The sequence below is a fragment of the Mobula birostris genome, chromosome 1, assembly GCF_030028105.1.
Source record: "Mobula birostris isolate sMobBir1 chromosome 1, sMobBir1.hap1, whole genome shotgun sequence".
Classification (NCBI taxonomy): domain Eukaryota; kingdom Metazoa; phylum Chordata; class Chondrichthyes; order Myliobatiformes; family Myliobatidae; genus Mobula; species Mobula birostris.
In genome coordinates this window covers 107,256,227-107,276,350 of record NC_092370.1, presented here as the reverse complement: position 1 = coordinate 107,276,350, position 20,124 = coordinate 107,256,227, and the positions used below count along the sequence as shown (strand labels likewise).

The 20,124-nt window shown below is 40.3% G+C and overlaps 1 protein-coding gene across 5 annotated transcripts in view; it reads left to right on the top strand.

Annotated features, from left to right (window-relative positions):
• zc3h3 (zinc finger CCCH-type containing 3) overlaps positions 1 to 20,124 on the top strand; it is a 292,758-nt gene that overhangs the window by 164,132 nt on the left and 108,502 nt on the right. For all 5 annotated transcript variants that reach the window (XR_011886238.1, XM_072259794.1, XM_072259780.1 and 2 more), the window contains exons 6-8: positions 8,291 to 8,378; positions 12,701 to 12,859; positions 13,849 to 13,918. Coding sequence is in view for 4 of the 5 variants with exons in the window: in XM_072259794.1 (XP_072115895.1) it covers positions 8,291 to 8,378; positions 12,701 to 12,859; positions 13,849 to 13,918 (317 nt within the window). In the remaining variant the exon portion in view is untranslated. The remainder of the gene's footprint in view (positions 1 to 8,290; positions 8,379 to 12,700; positions 12,860 to 13,848; positions 13,919 to 20,124) is intronic.

Sequence of the window (20,124 nt, the reverse complement as noted above, 5' to 3'; positions counted from 1 at the left end):
CATACATTAACAAGTGCTTAGTTAAAACATCCTCTTGCGATCAGTGTATGACACCCTTCCTTCACCATTGCATCTTTACACATGGGGGATGAGAGAGGACCCAAACTGTAAGCTCTGTGGTCAAAAGGGGACACAGGTTCATATACTGTCCGAGTGTAAAACAGCTGTAACTCAAGGAAGGTATAGGTGGCGCCATGATAGGGTGCTCTTGGCTCTTGCTGACACACTAGAGCGGGAGAGATGCAAGAAGAGGACGGCTGGCACAGATTTGAGGAAGGCCATCACCTTCATCAAAGAGGGAGCTAGGCCGTTGGTAACCAAACAACCAAAGCCCAATCTGCTGCTAACGGCCAGGTCCTGGGAGATGAGGGTCGATGTGGGAAGGAGGTTGCAGTTTCCGGATGTGGTGCACACAACCCTACGCCTGGACATTGTACTGTGGTCAACCGAAAGGCCTTGAAGTACCAGCCCTTAGGGCAGGAGTGTAAAGACAAGGGATGGCCCGCATGGTTGTTCCCCGTGGAGATCAGCTCCAGAGTTTTCCCAGCCAAATCAGCATGGCAGTTGTTGTCAGATCTGGGCCTGGACGAAAGGAGCAAAAAACAAGCAGCTCGTAGGATGGGGGAAGAGGCAGAACGAGCGTCTTCTTGGATTTGGAGTAGGCGAGAGGAGGGAAGCTGGAAGCCAGGAGCAGATGGGCAGTAATTTGGCCACCACTACCGGCCCATCAACTGGAGAGTGTCGTGGTTAAGGGTCAAAACACTCTGTGAAGGTTGGGAACCACCTGATGATATCTGCTCCTGGCTGAAGGCTACGGTTACCTTATAAGGTAACTGGAGAATGCACCCTAACAGGTGTATATAACAAGGTAATTGCATGAAGTCTATTTGAAGATGTATAAATGACCTCCCAAGAGGAGGGCCCAGCAGTGGCAGATACTGGCAGTGTTTTCCTGAGATTATCTCTCTAGCAGATCATACAGTTTGCGATCACTTTATCTGCTATAATAGGAATATTGGTGCATCCTACTCATTTTGATTATACCTATCCTTGATGCTGTTGCACACAGCGTACTTTAGTCCAAAAATCTTGTTCAGAGGTTTTATGATTTGGCAAACATACAAGCAAATTATCCACATACTGAAGCACCATGGAAGAGTTTTTATAAGATCTAATTGCCCTTTAAAAGGGTTCAGCAGACATTATTTGCCCCACATTGTTACCTCCTTTCACTCATGGAGTCTCTGTTACTTGAGCAAGCAAACATTTAATTATAATTCTGTGTTGAGGAAAGACTTAGGACTTGATGTTCTCCTTTACATCTGAAAAGCTGTTAAGTGACATTATAAGAAGCAGATAAAGTGACTTGTGGTCCGCAAGTCCCACAGTACTTAACTGATTCATTGTTTAAGGGTGCTCATGCCCAATTAAAAGCATGAATTGTGAAAAAGGTGATTCCAGTATCAACCAAGAAATTTAATTGTTCATTTACAGTAAGAATAACCGGTTCAGAAATCTTTACAATGGGTAGAACTATAATTGTAGTTTGGGAAGGGGTTATTTAAAATAAACGGCATAGTCTGAGGTGGTGGTGGTGGAGGTGGAAGCTGACTGTTATCAAAGTTGTAGGTCACATTGGTTAAATGCATATAGAGCAATTAATATTAAAACTAAGTTTACAGTAAAATTGGAAGTAGAATGATCAGCCAAAACTTGGTCACTGCCATTTAGATTAAATTTAAAACAGTAGTACAGTCAAAATGCATAGGATAGCCATTGCAATTTTTTCTAAACAATGTGTACAATATATGCCCCATCTCCCTACGTAGATTTAACTCTCTGATGGTTTAACTAAGTTTGATAATGTTACAAAACACTCAAGAGTTCTAATTAACACTTCTCATCCCACGCAAGTAACAGAATACATTTCCCTTAACCTGAGTTGCAGCCCATTTATTGTAACATTTATTAAAATGGACATACCCACCTCAAGGGTTAATCTGAAATATAGTATGTATTCTTACTTACACTCTGTTCATGAGATCCAGTCCATAGGTGCACTTGATGGACCTGAACCTCACTCAAGGTACTCCCCCGTTTTTTTTTTAACTGCCACAATTTTCCTCCATTAACTCCATTACCTAAGTTTCTCAATATGTTGGCGACTGATGTGATGGCCTACCTTGACTACTCCACACAGCAAGAAATTTGCATTCCAACAGCATAATCAGTCCTTTGCTCAAATATGAGCTATCTAGGATTTGGGACTGATCAGCTGCCAGGGCACAATTTCATTCTCCCGTATAACAAAATCGAGGGTTAGCCATCTTGGTGGAACCTCCACTAACTGTCATCGGCAGTTAAAAGGACGCCGACAACTTGCACTGATTCCCTAACCACACTTTATTTACTTGTCTACAAAGAGAACTGCTTGGCCCCTGTCACCACACTGCTCTGAAGTCTGAACAAAGAGTTGCCATTTTTATACAGAAATTGACCAGTTGTATGCAAATACTGAGACAATGGAAACTCTGTGAACCAATCATATACGTTTCAAGTGTAATTGACCAATTAAATCCATGTGTTAAAAGCCACTAGTACTTGAGAAGTGGTAAAATAACTGTCCACTAGTATAAGAGTTGCGCTTGAATCCTTCGTTTGCATCTTCATCTTGACTTGGTATACTCAGTGAACTTGGTGCCCACACTTGAAAAGAAATGTTGTGCAAAGTGTCTGCACACTGTCTGGTGAGCACAGATCTTAACCCTTTCCACAATTTCCACAATTCTTTCCCTCTGTTCCCCATAGGGCATTGTTCAACCTATGGCTTGATGTCTGTCCTCCAAGGGCACCCATTTCCCAGTCAGATACGATCACTCTACCTTTCCTTTGAATCTTGTATCCTTAATAATCACACTGCTGATGGTTTCCCCAACTTCTGTCTATGCCGATTCCCCAAATCCACCAAATGCCTTGGAGGAGTAGGTGGTCATGGATTCTGGTTTCTCCTCCACCCCACTCCCTCTCGTGTTTAAGATTCCCTATTTCCTCCTCTATCCGAGAGATTGTCTTGTGTTGTTTTATGATAGCTGCCAGCAGCCTAAAAGCATATCTTTACCTCCCCTTCTTCTCCAGGAACCCTAATCCCTTTACAGTGGGCCCAAGGTAGTGTCCCATCTTTTCCCCTTGGAGGTCCAGCTTGTCCATCAAATCAACCTGTGCACCATAGACCCTAGTCCAGCGGTCCCCAGCCACCGGGCCGCAAAGCATGTGCTACCGGGCCGCAAGGAAATGATATGAGTCAGCTGCACCTTTCCTCATTCCCTATCACGCACTGTTGAACTTGAACAAAGAGTTGCCAACTGTCCTGTGTTTGCCGGGACATCCCATATATTGGGCTAAAGTGGTTTGTCCCACACGGGACCTTGCTTGTCCCGTATTTCCACCGCTAAGGTAGAGTGTTCCTATGAAATCTTTCGTGCCGAAATGGCATAAATCGAAGAAGCAATTACCATTAATTTATATGGGAAAAATTTTCGAGTATTCCCAGACCCAAAAAATAACCTTCCAAATCATACCAAATAACACATAAAACCTAAAATCACACTAAAATATAGTAAAAGCAGGAATGATATGATAAATATACAGCCTATATAAAGTAGAAACTGTATGTACAGTGTAGTTTTACTGAACAGAATCGCTCAAAATCGATTTGAGGAAAGAAAAATCGGCACATACGTGCATGCACACACAGGTGACCGTGCAAGGCTTCATGGTCACGGTAGTCTTTCTCGGAGTAAACACAAGTGTCCCGTATTTGTCTGCTACTTTTGTCCCTTATTTGGGAGTGAGAAAGTTGGCAACCCTAACTGTAAAAGACATGTTGATGTGAGTTTAACTCTACTTGAACACCACCCTCCCCCCCCCCCCCCACCCCCCGGTCGGCTGGTCCGCATGAATATTGTCAATATTAAACCGGTCTGCGGTGCAAAAAGGGTTGGGGACTCCTGCCCTAGTCTACCATTAAATTGGCCAGGCTGCTAAACCGTGTGAAGTTATTGGTTCACCCTGTTACTTGGTATTCTTCGTATGGTGGTGGTGGGTGTGGTGTCTTCCTTACTGTTATTCTGAATCATTTTTGCTGTCTGCTGCACTTGCCAGATCCTTGCCAACTACGCCAAATTTTACATGAAAAGGTTCACATATCATCGCCATAAGACAAAGGAGCAGAATTAGGCCATTTGGTCCATCGAGTCTGCTCCACCATTCAATCATGGCTGATCCTTTCTTCCCTTCCTCAGGCCCTCTCCCCAGATTTTTCCCCGTAATCTTTGATGCCCTGTCCAATCAAAGCTTATTAAGTACTGCCTTAAATACACCCAATGACCTGGCCTCCACAGCTTCTTGTGGTAATAAATTCCACAAATTCAACACCCTTTGGCTAAAGAAATTTCTCCGAATCTCAGTCTTAAATGGACACCCCTCTAATCTGAGGCTGTGCCCTCTTGTCCTTTGAGATTCTCTAAGGGGCAAAATAATTCTTGAAGCTGGACTTGTGAACCAGTACTCCCATGGGAGAGTCCATTTGTTCAAGATGGATTTTGAGTGACATTCAGAAAGTGGTGTGTGCTTTCACGCAGATCGAGGGTCCAGTATGCGAGTCAAAGAAAATTGCAAGATGAGCTCCAACTTGTGTGCACATATGCCCTTTTGTTTCTTTCCTTTCTTTAATAACTGTTTGGTTAAGTTAGCGTTCTTATACTTTCTCTATAATTGTATGCAGTTTACGATCTGTTATTTCTTGCCAAAGGGTGATTGTAGGAGGCAGTAAATCACACAGCGTTCACACAAACCGGGGTTTTGGTGGGTGAGACATCCCAACCTTACGGGTTTGGCGGAACTAAAGTCATATGCACCCTGGCTGTTAGCGAAGGGCTAGTGAACCACATTTCCAAAAACACCCAGTATAAAGGGATTACACAGGAAACACACCAAATATAGATAACTGTATTACCAGTTCTGGAACAATGAAAAAGGTTTATACAATATATCTATAATAAAATTAATGTACCAAAATTTTACCAACCGAGCTCAGAATTACCAACAAACACGAAGATTATGAACTTTTGGTCTAATATCTTTTCAAACAGGGTGACGCACGATTAAGGAGCAAGCTGGATGAGGGAGGAAGAATAATACACTCACACAGTTTAAGACATGCAAACACCTAAAGTTAGAATGGATATGCAAAAAGCAGTTACAAAAAAATACCCAAAGCTGAAAAAGAAACGGCAGTGATAATATTCATAATGGTTGGTATAAAAAAAAATTACCTGCCTTCATCTATACACAAAGCATATCAACAATTTTCTTAAGAATCCTGAAAAAGTGCCGGAATATTCGACGGAAGTAAAAACTTATCTCTTACTGAAGCAGAAATCACAAATGTCCCATCAAAATATCATCCACCATTTGTTTACAAACTATATATAAAATTGTAACATCATGCATTTCACAACTAATCAACACTCACTTAGATAACCACAATATACTTACAGAAGAGCAGAAAGCATGCTGTAAAGAATCTGGTTGGTAGGGCAAAAAGACACAAATTCTTCTCCCAGTGGCCACACGTTTTAATTCCACATCCCATTCCCATTCTGACATGTCTATCCACGGCCTCGTCTACTGTAAAGATGAAGCCACACTCGGGTTGGAGGAACAACACCTTATACTCCGTCTGGGTAGCCTCCAACCTGATAGCATGAACATTGACTTCTCTAACTTCCGCTAATGCCCCACCTCCCCCTTGTACCCGACCCGTTATTTATTTATATACACACATGCTTTCTCTCTCTCTCCTTTTTCTCCTTCTGTCCCTCTCACTATACCCCTTGCCCATCCTCTGGTTTTCTCCCCCCTCCCCCTTTTCCTTCTCCCTGGGCCTCCTGTCCCATGATCTTCTCATATCCCTTTTGCCAGTCACCTGTCCAGCTCTTGGCTCCATCCCTCCCCCTCCTGTCTTCTCCTATCATTTTGGATCTCCCCCTCCCCCTCCCACTTTCAAATCTCTTACTAGCTCTTCCTTCAGTTAGTCCTGATGAAGAGTCTCGGCCTGAAACGTCGACTGTACCTCTTCCTAGAGATGCTGCCTGGCCTGCTGCATTCACCAGCAACTTTGATGTGTGTTGCTTGAATTTCCAGCATCTGCAGAATTCCTCATGTTTACAAATTCTTCTTGCCTGTTTCAAAAATTTTGTTTATTAGCACAGAACAGAGCAACTATTAAAATACTTACCTAGATGTGCATTGGCCCCCTCACTGCAACACACAGCCCACTCTGCCCAATTTGCGGCACTGGTCACGATCCTGCCCGTCGTTGAGGCCCCAGTAAACTTCTTTTGAGCCCCCAACTGCTCTTCTTTTATGCTCAGTCCACGTATATAAAATGCTGGAGTAAGTGGCCTAATACATTCGTACCAGCTCAAACCGCCAAATCAATTATTACTTGCCACCACTCTTCCCGAGTCCTGCCCCTGTGTTCATGTTGTGTTTCATGTTCCCATTCTCAAGGTCACCCTCAAAGCTTTTGCGGCTATATAAAGCATGGTAGCATAGTGGTTAGCACATGGTGATTACAGTGCTAACGACCTGGATTCAATTCCCGCTGCTGCATGTAAGGAGTTTATATATTCTCCCCATGACTACATGGGTTTCCCCTGGGTGATTTGGTTTCCTCCCACAGGTCAAGGATGTACCAGTTAGTAAGTTAATTGATCATTGTAAAGTGTCCCATGATTAGGCGAGGGTTAAATTGGGGGTTGCTGGCTTGCACAATTTGAAGGGCCAGAAGGGTCCACCCTGTGCTGTGTCTCGAGAAATAAATACACTCATGCCTAACACTGTGGAATGTTTAAGATAGGAGAATCAGGTTCATTTTCACTGAGTACACTATGTCATGAAATTTGTTGTTTGTCAGCAGTACAGTTCAAGACATTAAAAATTACTATAAGTTACAATATAAATAAAAGCATGAATAAAAAATAAAAGTATGGAACAATGTAAGTGGAAATAAACTGTTTTATAATCATGTTGGTGACTTTGAAATAAGAGGAAATAAAATAAAAAGTGTGATTTTTTGAATGGGGAACAGAAAAAAAACTATGGGTACACTCACATAGTTCAGAGGCAATACAATTTCCTTTAAAGTTGGTATTTGAGGCTGAAGCTCTGTAAGCATTCAGTATTGGATTGGAAAGACAAGGAGAGCATAGGATAGGATTAATCAACATGCTTGCATGTTCCTGGATATACTGGTCAGATATTTAATTAATTTTCTTACCTTTGTTAATTCTGTGTGTTATGGTTTCATTGTATTTTGTGAAATATTTTTAACACTGTCATAGTAAAATATGCTAAATTCAGTTGACTTAAGCTTTTACTTGCAGAGGAACAGATGGGGAGCCAGTTTTGCAACACCTTAAGTCATTGAAGACTCCAGTGAAGCAAACACTCTGTCTCCTGTAATTAAATTGCACTGCTTCAGTCTTAGGTGTAGACAGTTTGTCGTGTAACCAAAGTATTTGTGTTGTTTGCAGAGTCCAACTTCTAATGCATGATTATGTAAAATGTACAATATATAGGCAGTGCAGTTGGTGGACATTCATTTGTGTGCACACACAACGAAGCATTATTAGACATGACCTCTTGTCCTAATTACTGTCTATTTACCAAATTAAAGGCAATTGTTGATCCTGTTTATCATATTTAAGATAATTCTATGTGATTACCCAGTTAGAAGACTGTCAGTGGAGAGGAATAAATCTTTTTCACATTTTATTACTTAGAAGGAGGTCATTCAGACCATGGAGTTTATGCCAGCATTCAGATTGATCCCATTCTCTACTTGCCCTGAGATATTCTCTGACATGTCTATCAACTGCATCATAAATTTTGTGTGCCTGTTCTTAGGTTCAAGCATATTCAGGAATAAATCTTCTCTCTACTTGAACCAAAGATGTTTCTTAACAGCCACTCATACAAGTAGGAACATTTTGGGTGGGAGGGAAGAAAGATCACAGGCAGTAAGGAAAGCAGAGTCAATTAAAATGATCAGATGTGTGGCTTGTGTGGGCAGTCCCAATTGCAGAAGAGGATCTCGATCACAGTGGGTAGGAATGTATATTGAATGGGGACGTGAATGTGTCGATGTCCTTGGGTGCCCAAATTGTGGGGTTCCAACCTGTTGGGAGTTAAAAGTTAATCCTTTTGTTTTCTTCTTTTGTTCAAGCAATCAGATCGGAATCTGTTCTTGACAATTGTGACCTCTACCTATCCAGCAGTCTCACCAAAACATTCACGAATAGGCATATTGCAAGGTTAGTTAACGCATTTTTTTTTTACTGTTCTAGCATATAACAGCTTGGTTTTATTTCCCATATTTGCATGATGAGATGATTAATCTAAAGTGATGAATTTTCAATTCAAATTTTCTTTGATTTGTCAACAAAAACCTAACTAAAACTGCAGATGATGGACTCTGAAACATAATAAGAAATGTAGGAAGAACTCAGCCAGTCAAGTAACACCTTTATGCAAAGCAAGTCAATGTTTTGGGTCAGCAATTCCTCTGTAGAATTGAGAAGAGAATGGAAGGTTTCAAGTTTTCAAAGTGGCGCTTTATAATGGAGATGTGGAGTACAAGACAGAAGACCAAATGAAGATTAATTTATCATGCTGCATTTATGTTGAATTGGAAGTCAGATCTGGGACTGCAACTGAGAATGGTCTGGTGGGTGCAGTTTTTGATGTTATGATGGACTCTGCCAAGACTTAACCAAACAACACTTAAAATATTGGAATAAGACAAACAAGTGATTCCGACTAGAATCTGTACGGTGACCTTTGGTTACTGTTCTGTACAACAGTTATGTTGTTCCCTGTTAAAGCATATCCATCTCAGTTTTGAAGAATTCATTGGATCACAATTTTTTTTTGCTAATTTTCATCAGTTTTCTGTACTGTTTCTTATGAAGATCTGCTTCCTATTTTATGTTTTGAATTTTCAACCTCTTATTTTAAGCAAACTTCCCTGCTTCAGATTATACAAGAATCCTAGCAAACTTTCATTTTGAAGCTTTTAAAGATGTACAGTAATCCATCATTCAGCCTATAAACCTGAGTATATAGGATTGTTTATTTACTCATGCTTCAGTATAGGATTCAGAACACTGACCACAATTTCGCTATTGCAGGTTAATAATTGTGCTGTACATTTGTGAAGTAGGTGCCTTTGGGAAACCAGGGACTTGCACAAGGGCAAAAGGTGTTAACAGAAGCCTAGGAATAGACCTGTTTACTCAAATTTAAGTAATTCAGTTCTAGCATCTTAACAGTTTCATTCATGGTTTCACCATCTATGCTCATTTTTTATGTATGAGTTATCTGTTGAATGTTGTTGCTAAACACTTTCCCACCAGGTCCAACCCCTTGTTTGGCCAGGCCAGCTGTTTTAGCTAACCTCTTCTACCTTATCGCGGGCAGATGGAACCGCTCCGCATTTCTTTTCTATGCAGAGCAGTGTACGGCCTGCTCCCAACTCCTGCCAACCTCAGCACCTGGTATGAAGATAAGACAGTCAAGTGTGCTGCTGGTTGCGAGAAGGGAACACTTCAATATATTTTGAATGCATGCAGAGTCAATCTTCCCAGTGGCATGTACACTTGGAAACATAACAATGTTCTCAAAGTTGTAACAGAAGCGGTTGAGCAGAGAGCACTGCAGCACAACTTATCTCATGCCCCATGCTGCACAGAACATCGCATATTATTTGTGAAAAAAAGGCTCCAAGTCAAGAGTGTATAGCGCAAGCCCATGATCAAGCATACATTCTTCTGCCAATGACTGGGGTGTCAAGGCTGACCTGGATGGGAAAGGCAGTTTCCTGGAGCAAATAGCTTTCACCACATTGCATCCAGATATAATTGTATGGTCTGACACCAGTAGAGAAGTGGTTATTGGTGAACTTACAGTCCCCTGGGAAGACAACATCGATGAACCCCATGAGCGCAAGTTAACCAAGTATGCGGAATTAAGATCAGAGTGCAGAGACAGAGGGTGGAAGGTCTCATGCTATTAATTCGAAGTAGATTGTCGTGACAAGAAAGGAGGGAGAGAGAAAACAGTGAATTATAGACCAGTTAGCCTGACATCAGTGGTGGAGAAGGTGCTGGAGTCGATAATAAAAGATGAAATAGCTGCACATTTGGATAGCAGTAACAGGATTGGTCCGAGTCAGCATGGATTTACAAAGGGGAAATCACGTTTGACAAATCTTCTAGAATTTTTTGAGGATGTAACTAAGCAAATGGACAAGGGAGAGCCAGTGGATGTAGTGTACCTGGACTTTCAGAAAGCCTTTGATAAGGTCCCACATAGGAGATTAGTGGGTAAAATTGGAGCACATGGTATTGGGGGTAGAGTACTGACATGGATAGAAAATTGGTTGGCAGACAGTAAACAAAGAATAGGGATTAACAGATCTCTTTCAGAATAGCAGGCAGTGACTAGTGGGGTACCACAAGGCTTGGTGCTGGGACCGCAGCTATTTACAATATACATTAATGATTTAGATGAAGGGATTAAAAGTAACATTAGCAAATTTGCAGATGACACAAAACTGGGTGGCAGTGTGAAATGTGAGGAGGATATTATGAGAATGCAGAGTGACTTGGACAGGTCGGGTTAGTGGGCGGATGCAGTTTAATGAGGATAATTTGAGGTTATCCACTTTGATAGCAAGAACAGGAAGGCAGATTACTATCTGAATGGTGTCAAGTTAGGAAAAGGGGAAGTAAAACGAGATCTAGGTGTCCTTGTTCATCAGTCACTGAAAGTAAGCATGCAGGTACAGCAGGCAGTGAAGAAAGCTAATGGCATGTCGACCTTCATAACAAGGAGAGTTGAGTATAGGAGCAAAGAGGTCCTTCTCCAGTTGTACAGGGCCCTGGTGAGATCACACCTGGAGTATTGTGTGCAGTTTTGGTCTCCAAATTTGAGGAAGGACATTCTAGCTATTGAGGGAATGCAGCGTAGGTTCAAGAGGTTAATTCCTGGGATGGCGGGACTGTCATATATTGAAAGATTGGAGTGACTGGGCTTGTATACACTGGAATTTAGAAGGATGAGAGAGGATCCGATTGAAACATGTAAGATTATTAAGGGATAGGACACGCTAGAGGCTGGAAACATGTTCCTGATGTTGGGGCAGTCCAGAACCAGAGGCCACAGTTTAAGAATAAGGGGTAGGCCATTTAGAACGGAGTTGAGGGAAAACTTTTTCACCCTGATAGTTGTGGATCTGTGAAATGCTGTGCCTCTGAAGGCAGTGGAGGCCAATTCTCTCGATGCTTTCAAGAAAGAGTTGGATGGAGCTCTTAAAGATAGTGGAGTCAAGGGATATGGGGAGAAGGCAGGAAAAGGGTACTGATTGTGGATGATCAGCCATGATCATAGTGAATGGCGGTGCTGGCTCGAAGGGCCGAATGGCCTGCTCCTGCACCTATTGTCTATTGGCTTTATTGCATTCACATTCCAGAGTGAATGCAGTGGCTGCATGACCTTGGCTTCACTAGAAGAGAGATCAAGTCAACCAGCAGGGCTGTAGCTGAAGCAGCAGAGACAGAATCATCATGGGTGTGGACCAAGTACGTTCAGAGGGGCAGATAGTCGGACAGTGTATCTGTCCTTTGCAAACCCTTCAATAGTTGCATAGACACCTAAAGAGCAGACTATCTGTTGGATGGAAGCGACCAACAACTCTGATAGAGGCAGATGCCAAGTTTTTAAGCTCACCAGTGGGAGGTGGTGCTTTATCACTGCTAGCCCACCACCCCGAGAGTGTCTTCATCATAAGTGGGCGGAAACTCCTGAAGACAAGTGGCTGATCAACTGATGATCCCACTGGTGATAGCACAGGACAGTTAACATCTTAGTCCAAGTGTATTTTCAATTCTAACATGGAATGATAGAGCTGTGAAGGATTCTGATTTATAATTGTAGGTCCTCCAACCACTGGGGCCTAAAAATTCATAGATAATGTGTGTTTGTGAGGTTTTATGTACAACTATATCCTCAAAATAATTCTTGTGACTTTGGATGCCTTGATGATTACTTGTTCCTAAACCTCTTTAAGCCCCTGATGCCAGCAGGCAACCTTCTTCCAGAACTAAGTCATCCTTTTTTTAGAGGGTCCAAAGTGATTCTGTATTCCCTATATACAACTGACCAGTGACAAAATCACATGATTTCTTTTTACTTTTTCCTTCTTGATCCCAGTGCATGAGAAGTTGAACGACCCAAGCCTTTTACTTAATTAATGAAATATATGCATTGCTGGCAAGGCCAACTTTTATCGTCTATTTGTTTATGCCCCTGAGAAGGTAAGCCTCTTTCCTGAGCCAAAGCAGTCCCCCAGTTTTTGGGCTGAGATTTCCCAAAAGCACTAGACTTTTGATTCCTCATGTATGTCTTTTTTATTCATTATGCTCTAGATGGGGCCTGCCTGAATCATTCATTATATTTTACTATTGCCTTTTTCCTGATTATTTTGATTTGTTTTTATTGCCAGTATTAAATTAACATTGAATAGAAGAATTTGATTTCATTTTTCCACAATCTAACCAAATGTCTTTGCCTACAGCCGTGCCGTGCAGCGCAGCTTGGCTATAATCAGACAAGCCAAGCAGAAAAAATCCAAGAAGAAGGAATACTGTATGTACTACAACAGATTTGGCAAGTGCAACCGAGGAGACAATTGTCCCTATATACACGATCCTGAAAAAGTTGCAGTTTGTACAAGGTATATCTATATTTCCTGAATCTAACTTTTGTTAATCTTTATTCGGTGAAATTTATTCTGCACATTGATGCACTAAAATCGAAAAAAATAGATTGGTAAGTATACAGTAAGCATTAAGCAGAGTGCCTAGAGAATGCAGAAGGAAAAACTTGCTCTTGGAGAATTTGCATTGCTCTAATTCAAAAAGATGGAGGTGAAATCCCAATGGTGATTAACCCATACGAAATTCACTTTGAAGCAGTGTTATTTGTGGAAATGTATCTGGTGACATTGCAATAATAGTTCTCAGTTTGTATCTCCTTTTAGCAATACTTATCCTAGTCATCTTCATTTCTTTTTATTTTTCTCTTCACTGCCTTTCTGCCTTAGGATCTGTTTTAAAAAAAACTGTTCTTACTGTTTTTGACATCCCATCTTGTTTTATCAAACTCATCCCCACTGCCTTATTTTATTCCTTTCATCCTTCTCTCCATGCAAGATACCTACCTAATTTTTATGTCCTTTGTTAATCACTTAATCTCAACATTTTAGTTTCATATTGGCCTGTCTGTTTTTATTCCACCTCCCTCACAAAACTGTTCTATCTAAAGCACACATTTTTGCTTAGATTCATTTACAGATACACTTTATAAATCTTGTTCACCAACTTTTATTTACTGCAAAGTTTGAGTGGATCAGTAGCTACAGGATCATTTTCTGTCCTGGTGATGTGTTTGACCTCAACTTAACTATCACACAGTATCCAAAACTGCACCAAGCCCAACTCTTCCATCACAATAATGTCACCAGATCCTGCCCTTACCAGAGATCATCTGTTAAAACCCTTCTTTTTAACTCTATTATTATCTGTTCTAGGCCATTCCAAATAGCCCTTGCTTGTTCAAACCTTTTCAAATAAGTGTAGTTTGAATCTGTCAAAGTCGTCACTTCAGGACATTAGAAACTTGAAGGCCCCTGACGACCTTTAATCTTCATTTTCTTCTTGGTAGGTTCCTACGTGGAACTTGTAAGAAAACTGATGGGACATGTCCATTCTCGCACCAAGTTTCAAAAGACAAGGTAGTTCCTTTTACTTTTGTTAACAGTATGAAAAGAAATTATTTGGAATGAATATCGCTTTCAAAAAAGCTTGTTTCTTTATGTTACATGGTTAGTTGAGTTGGTAATGGTACTGTAGATTTGCGCCTTTCATATTAAAATAACTTGTTCTCTGTGCTACATTAGACAATCTTTCTTTAGCAGTCGAACCAATTGTTTTCAGAATCCTTAAGATAGGCAAGGAGAAAATAAGCCAGAATTGCTTCTCCTAATCAATGCACAGTGCTTGATAGTGGTATGTGAGTGCAATGAGAGAACCAGGTCAAATGTGCCCATTTTGTACCTGCTGCAAAGCAATTGGATAATTATCTGTTTAACTATCTATATGATTTAAGAGATAGTCAAAATATGGATATGAAATTGCAGTGATTGGAAGTGAAAGATATTCAAACTGGAGGAAGGTGAGTTGTGATGTCTTGTTGAATTTAATAGTAGAAGCACTGGTCTTTTTGATTTGTGCAAATGACTTAGACTATGGAAATGACATCATTTCAAAATATGCAGATAACAAAAACATGGAACTATTTGGTAAAAGACAACAAGAGGACATGGACTGGGAGAGACATACCTGGCAGATAGAATTTCACACAAAAAGTGATCAGTAATTTATTTTATCAGGAAGAATGAGGTCAAAATCAGAATAGTTACAATTTTAAGAGGTTTTAGGAAGAGATGAACATCAAATGTATGCACATGTGTATTTGTTGGTGGCAACACTATTAAAGCAACATGCAAAGTCAATAGCTTTATTATAAATCTATATAATTTAAAGTAAGTTATCTGTTTTGTTTATAAAACCCTCATTAGAGGTCAGCTGGGTTGTGTTCAGTTCTGGCCATCCACTTAGGAAAGGATGCAAACAAAATTTATTGGAATAGTACCAGGGATATACTGAGACCTTGGAAGAGGTGGTGATATTCTCCTGAGAGCAGCAAGGTTTAAGCAGAAGTTTGATTGAATACAAAAAGTTTTCAAGTTATGAATATTTTAATTGAGTACATAAGGATAAATTGTTTTTGATGACAACATTGGAATTCAAAGGACATTGTGTTATTGCATCTAACAAAAGAACTAGGGATAAAATGGGGGGAAAAATTCATCACATTACCTGATGAGGTCCTAATGAAGGGTCTCGCCTAAAACGTTCGCTGTTCAATCATTTCCGTGGATACTGCCTGATCTGCTGAGTTCCTCCAGCATTTTGTATGTGTTTCTCTGCTTTACTTTGGCTTGTTGTGATTGGAATTGCGATATCTGAAATGGAAACATGCAATAATAATGCTGAATAGAGAATTAGTTAACTAGAAGTGGATAACGTGGGAATGGAATTAATTGAGTAGTTAACGTTGTTGCACAGGCATAACTGTCCATATAATTTTATGATTCTAATGTTTGCTGTATATATCAAAAATGAACCAAGTTATTTGAACTGAGCTATTGCTCTTGGCATTATAGTGAATGCACGTTAGCACTTTATGGAAAGGGAATCTTCCAATCAGAAACAGTATCTTCAAGTGCAGATAATAAAAAAAACAATAGGGTCTTTTAAGACCCTCCTGGATAGGTACATGGAGCTTACAAAAGCGGAGGGCTATGCGCTAGGGAAATTCTAGGCAGTCTCTAGAGTAGGTTACATGGTCGGCACAACATTGTGGGCCAAAGGACCTCTAATGTCTTGTAAATTTCTTTGTTCTATGTTCTATGTTATTCCAGCATTAGCAAGTATTCTTAAGCAATAGTAAATAAGCAAATGTTCTATTTCCAAATTTCTTTCTGCTCTCCGCATAATTAAAATAAATTAAAATGGGGACTGCACTCACTTGCCCATCCATTGAGATGTTCCCACAGCCAATGATCTCACTTCAAGGAATCTTTATCTTATTATTTCATGTTCTCGTTATTTACTGCTGGATGATCTCTCATTGATCCTGTTATAGTTACTATTCTATAGATTTGCTGAGTATGCCCACAGAAATGTGAACTTTGGGGTTGTATGTGGTGAAATATAAGTACTCTGACTATAAAATATACTTTGAACTTTAGAAAGGTATTGGCTAGAATTTATTCTCTTGTCAACCACTGTTCAGTGTATAAGTGTATACATTTATACCTATTTTCTTTCTCTCCTTTACAAAATCTTTCTCGTATATTCTGTGTCATGTGCACTTGTGTATTCTCTCATGATCCCTTATCACATTTTATTCTTGTGCTGACACATCCACACTATTTTATTGTGTTATATTCGATCACGAAAAAGACATGAAAAATAGGAGGAGGAGTAAATTACATAGCCACTTGAGCCTGCTATCCCATTCTGTAAAATCATAATTGATCTGATCTTGGCCTTAAATCTGTTCTTCAAATTTCCCCCAGCGCATCCCTTTTCTTGCAGACATTTCACTCATGTAATGTTTCATTCTTTGTTCTCATACAGCTGCACTTCTATTTTTTATTTACATTCACATAATTAAGTAAGTTTTCTACCAAAAGTTACTGAATATTGTTCATACCAGGAAATGTAGTTGAATGTTCCCCAGCAAGGCCAGTAGCAGTGTATTTGATAACAAATGAAATTCTCCAAGCAGTGAGGCTAAGTGACAATTTTTGGAATATTCAGATTCACAGGTGTACAGTACAACTCAAATTGCAATAACAAAATCATTCAAACCCCTGAGTACATAAAGTGCTTTAAAATGTAAGTGTAATCTGAGGAAGTTAAATGTCATTGTGACCAACTTTAACTAATCTGCACTTGAAGAAACTGTTTCTTATCACATTTAAATTGTTTGCTTTTTTTCTACTCACTCCTGAAGCAGTAATCACATTTACTTCAGAATGGATTGATGGTGATCCCTAAAGTAGACATGAACAATAATCTATACAAGTATCAAACATGTGAAATAGGATCTAGCATTGATATCAAATCTCTTGTTATGTGAATGTCCTGTAATGCTTTAAAACCAATAGCTGCCTTTCAAATATCTTTACTATTGTCACATGGGTAAATGTTTCTTGCTGTTGTTAGTTGAAATAGAATCTCACAGGGATGTTGAACGAACAAGGATTTGCCAATATACTGAATAATTATTTTCTTATATCACCGTGTATTAAACAATGAAGTAAATCTTCCAAATATTAAAGATAAAATGATTTTTCAAGCATAATATTGAGCTGGAAGAGTTTATAGGATGAAGATAATTGCAAAGTGCATTTGGGAGGGGAAGTTCCAAGAGTCTTAACAAAAATGTAGGAATTCAAAAGCAAAAGCACTGATGCTGGAAATAGGAATTAAAACAAAATGCTCAGCATTTGTGTGGAGAGAAAGGGAGTTTCATCAAACAGTGATGTGCACTTAGTGGCCACTTTATTGGATATAGCTGCACATGTGCTCATTAATGCAAAGAAGCATGCAGGTGTGGTCAATCAGTTCAGTTGTTGTTCAGACCGAACATCAGAAAGGAAGAAGTGTGATTTAAATGACTTTGACAGTAGTGCCAGACAGGGTAGTTTGAGAATCTCAGAAATTGCTAATCTCCTGGGGTTTTCGCACACAGCAGGCCCTAAAGTTTATACAGAATGTTGCAAAAAACAAAAAGCACCCTGTGAGTGGCAATCTTGTGGGCAAAATAGCCTTGTTAATGAGAGAGGTCAGAGAACAATGGCCAGGCCAGCTCAGGCTGACAGCAAGGTGACAGTAACTCAAATAACTATGCATTACAACAATGGTGTGCAGAAGAGCAACACTAAACACACACTTCAAACCTTGAAATGGATGTGCTACAACAGCAGAAGACCACGAACATACACTCATTGACCACTTTATTAGATATAGGAAGTACCTAATAAGGTGGCCACTGAGTGTATGTGACCAGTTGTAGTTGTTGTGTAAATGGAAGGAAGGCCAATAGTTGCTATACATTCATTGTTCTTGGTGCTGATGGTCAAAAGTTTGAAAGTGTTTTTGAAGAAACTTTAGTGGAATGCTGCAATCCATCCAGTAGACAATGCACACACCAACTGTCCTCTGCCTGTAGTAGAGGAAATAAGCTTGTAAATGGGATGCCAGTCAACTGAACTGTTGTATCTTTGGTAGCCTTGGAGTTCTTGTGTTATTGGGGCTGTTTCCATTGAATAACAAATATACCATCACATTCCTAACCTATGTTTTGTATATGGCAAATAACTTCAAATACGCTCATGTTATATAGGTATAACATTTAATGTTTGAGCTAGCCTAAATAATTTTTCAGTATATTGGCAAAATTTAAATTAGATTTCCAGAGGGATGGGAACCAGAGTGCCAGAATGTGGAGGTAGGTATTGGTAAGATCTTGGACAAAGCCAGGAATCAAAAGGTTGAGCATGATATGACTGGCGTCCTGAGCTGCATGTATTTCAGTGCATGAAATATCATAGGAAAGACAGATGAGCTCAGGGCATCGATCAACCACATAGAATAATGACATTGTAGCCATTAGTGAGACTTGGTTGCAGGAAGGGCAGGACTGGCAGCTCAATGTTCCAGAATTCAGTTGTTTTAGACATAATAAAGTGGGAGGGATTAAAGGTGGCATTACTAGTCAGGCAAAACATCATGGCAGTGCTCCATCAGAACAGACTGGAGAACTCAACCAGTGAGGAATTATGGGTGGACTTGAGAACTAAGAATGGTATGGCCACGTTAATGGGGCTATATTACAGACCACCCAACAGTCCTAGGGATTTAGAGGAACAAATTTGTAGGGAGATCACATACTTGTTGCAAGAAGCCTAAGGTTGTTATAACAGCTGCTTTTAACTTTGCACATATTGACTGGTCGTATACAAAAAGGCTAGATGAAATAGTGTTTGTCAAATGTGTTCAGCAAAGTTTCCTTCATCAGTGCGTAGAAGACACAATGGGAGAGCGTGCAATACTGTATCTGCTATTAGGGAATGAGGCAGGGCAGGTGACAAGTTTGTGTAGTGGAACACTGCATCCAGTGACCACAATGTCATTGTTTCAAAGTAAATATGCAAAGTGATGGGTTGAAATTCTACACTGGAGAAAGGCCAATGTTGATGGCATCAGAAAAGATCTGCAAGTGTGGATTGGGACAGGCTGTTTTCTGGCAAAGGACTACTTGGAAAGTGGGAGGCCTTCAAAAATGAGATTTTGAGAGTACAGAGCTTGTATGTGCTTGTCAGAATAAAAGGTAGATCACAAGAATAGGGAACCTTGGTTTTCAAGAAATATTAAGGCCCTGGTTAAGAGGAAAAAAAGGAGGTGCATAACAGGTATAGGCAAGTAGGAACAATGAGGTGCATATGGAGTATAAGAATTGCAAGAGAACACTTAAGAAAGAAATCAGGAAGGCTTAAAGAAGGCATGAAGTTTCTCTAGTAGACAAGGTGAATGAGAATCCTAAGGAATTCTACAGGTATATTAAGAGCAGAAAGATTGCAAGGGGCAAAATTGATCCTCTGGAACACCAGAATGGTAATCCATGTGTGCAGCCAAAACAAATGGAGGAGATCTTAAATGCATTCTTTGCATCTGTATTTACTTGGGACTGGGGTATAGTGTCTAAAGAAGTGGCATCAACTACATGGACCCTGTATAAATTACAGAAGAAAAGGTGTTTGCTATCCTGAGGCAAATCGGGCTGGATAAATACCCAGGACCTGACAAGGTATTCCCTCGGACCTAACAGGAGTCATGCAGAAATTGCCGGGGTGCTAGCAGAGACCTTGGAGACAGGAGAGTAACAAGTAACATCCTTAGAGACAGGAGAGTTGCCAGAGGATTGGAAGATAGCCAATGCTGTTCCGCTGTTTAAAAAAGGCTTTAAAAATAAACCAGGAAATTATTGGCAAACGCGAGGAAATCTGCAGATGCTGGAATTTCAAGCAACACACATAAAAGTTGCTGGTGAACGCAGCAGGCCAGGCAGCATGTCTAGGAAGAGGTACATTCGATGTTTCGGGCCGAGACCCTTCATCAGGACTAACTGAAAGAAGAGCTAGTAAGAGATTTGAAAGTGGGAGGGGGAGGGGGAGATCCAAGATGATAGGAGAAGGCAGGAGGGGAAGGGATGGAGCCAAGAGCTGGACAGTTGATTGGCAAAAGGGATATGAGAGAATCATGGGACGGGAGGCCTAGGGAGAAAGAAGGGCGGGGGAGCCCA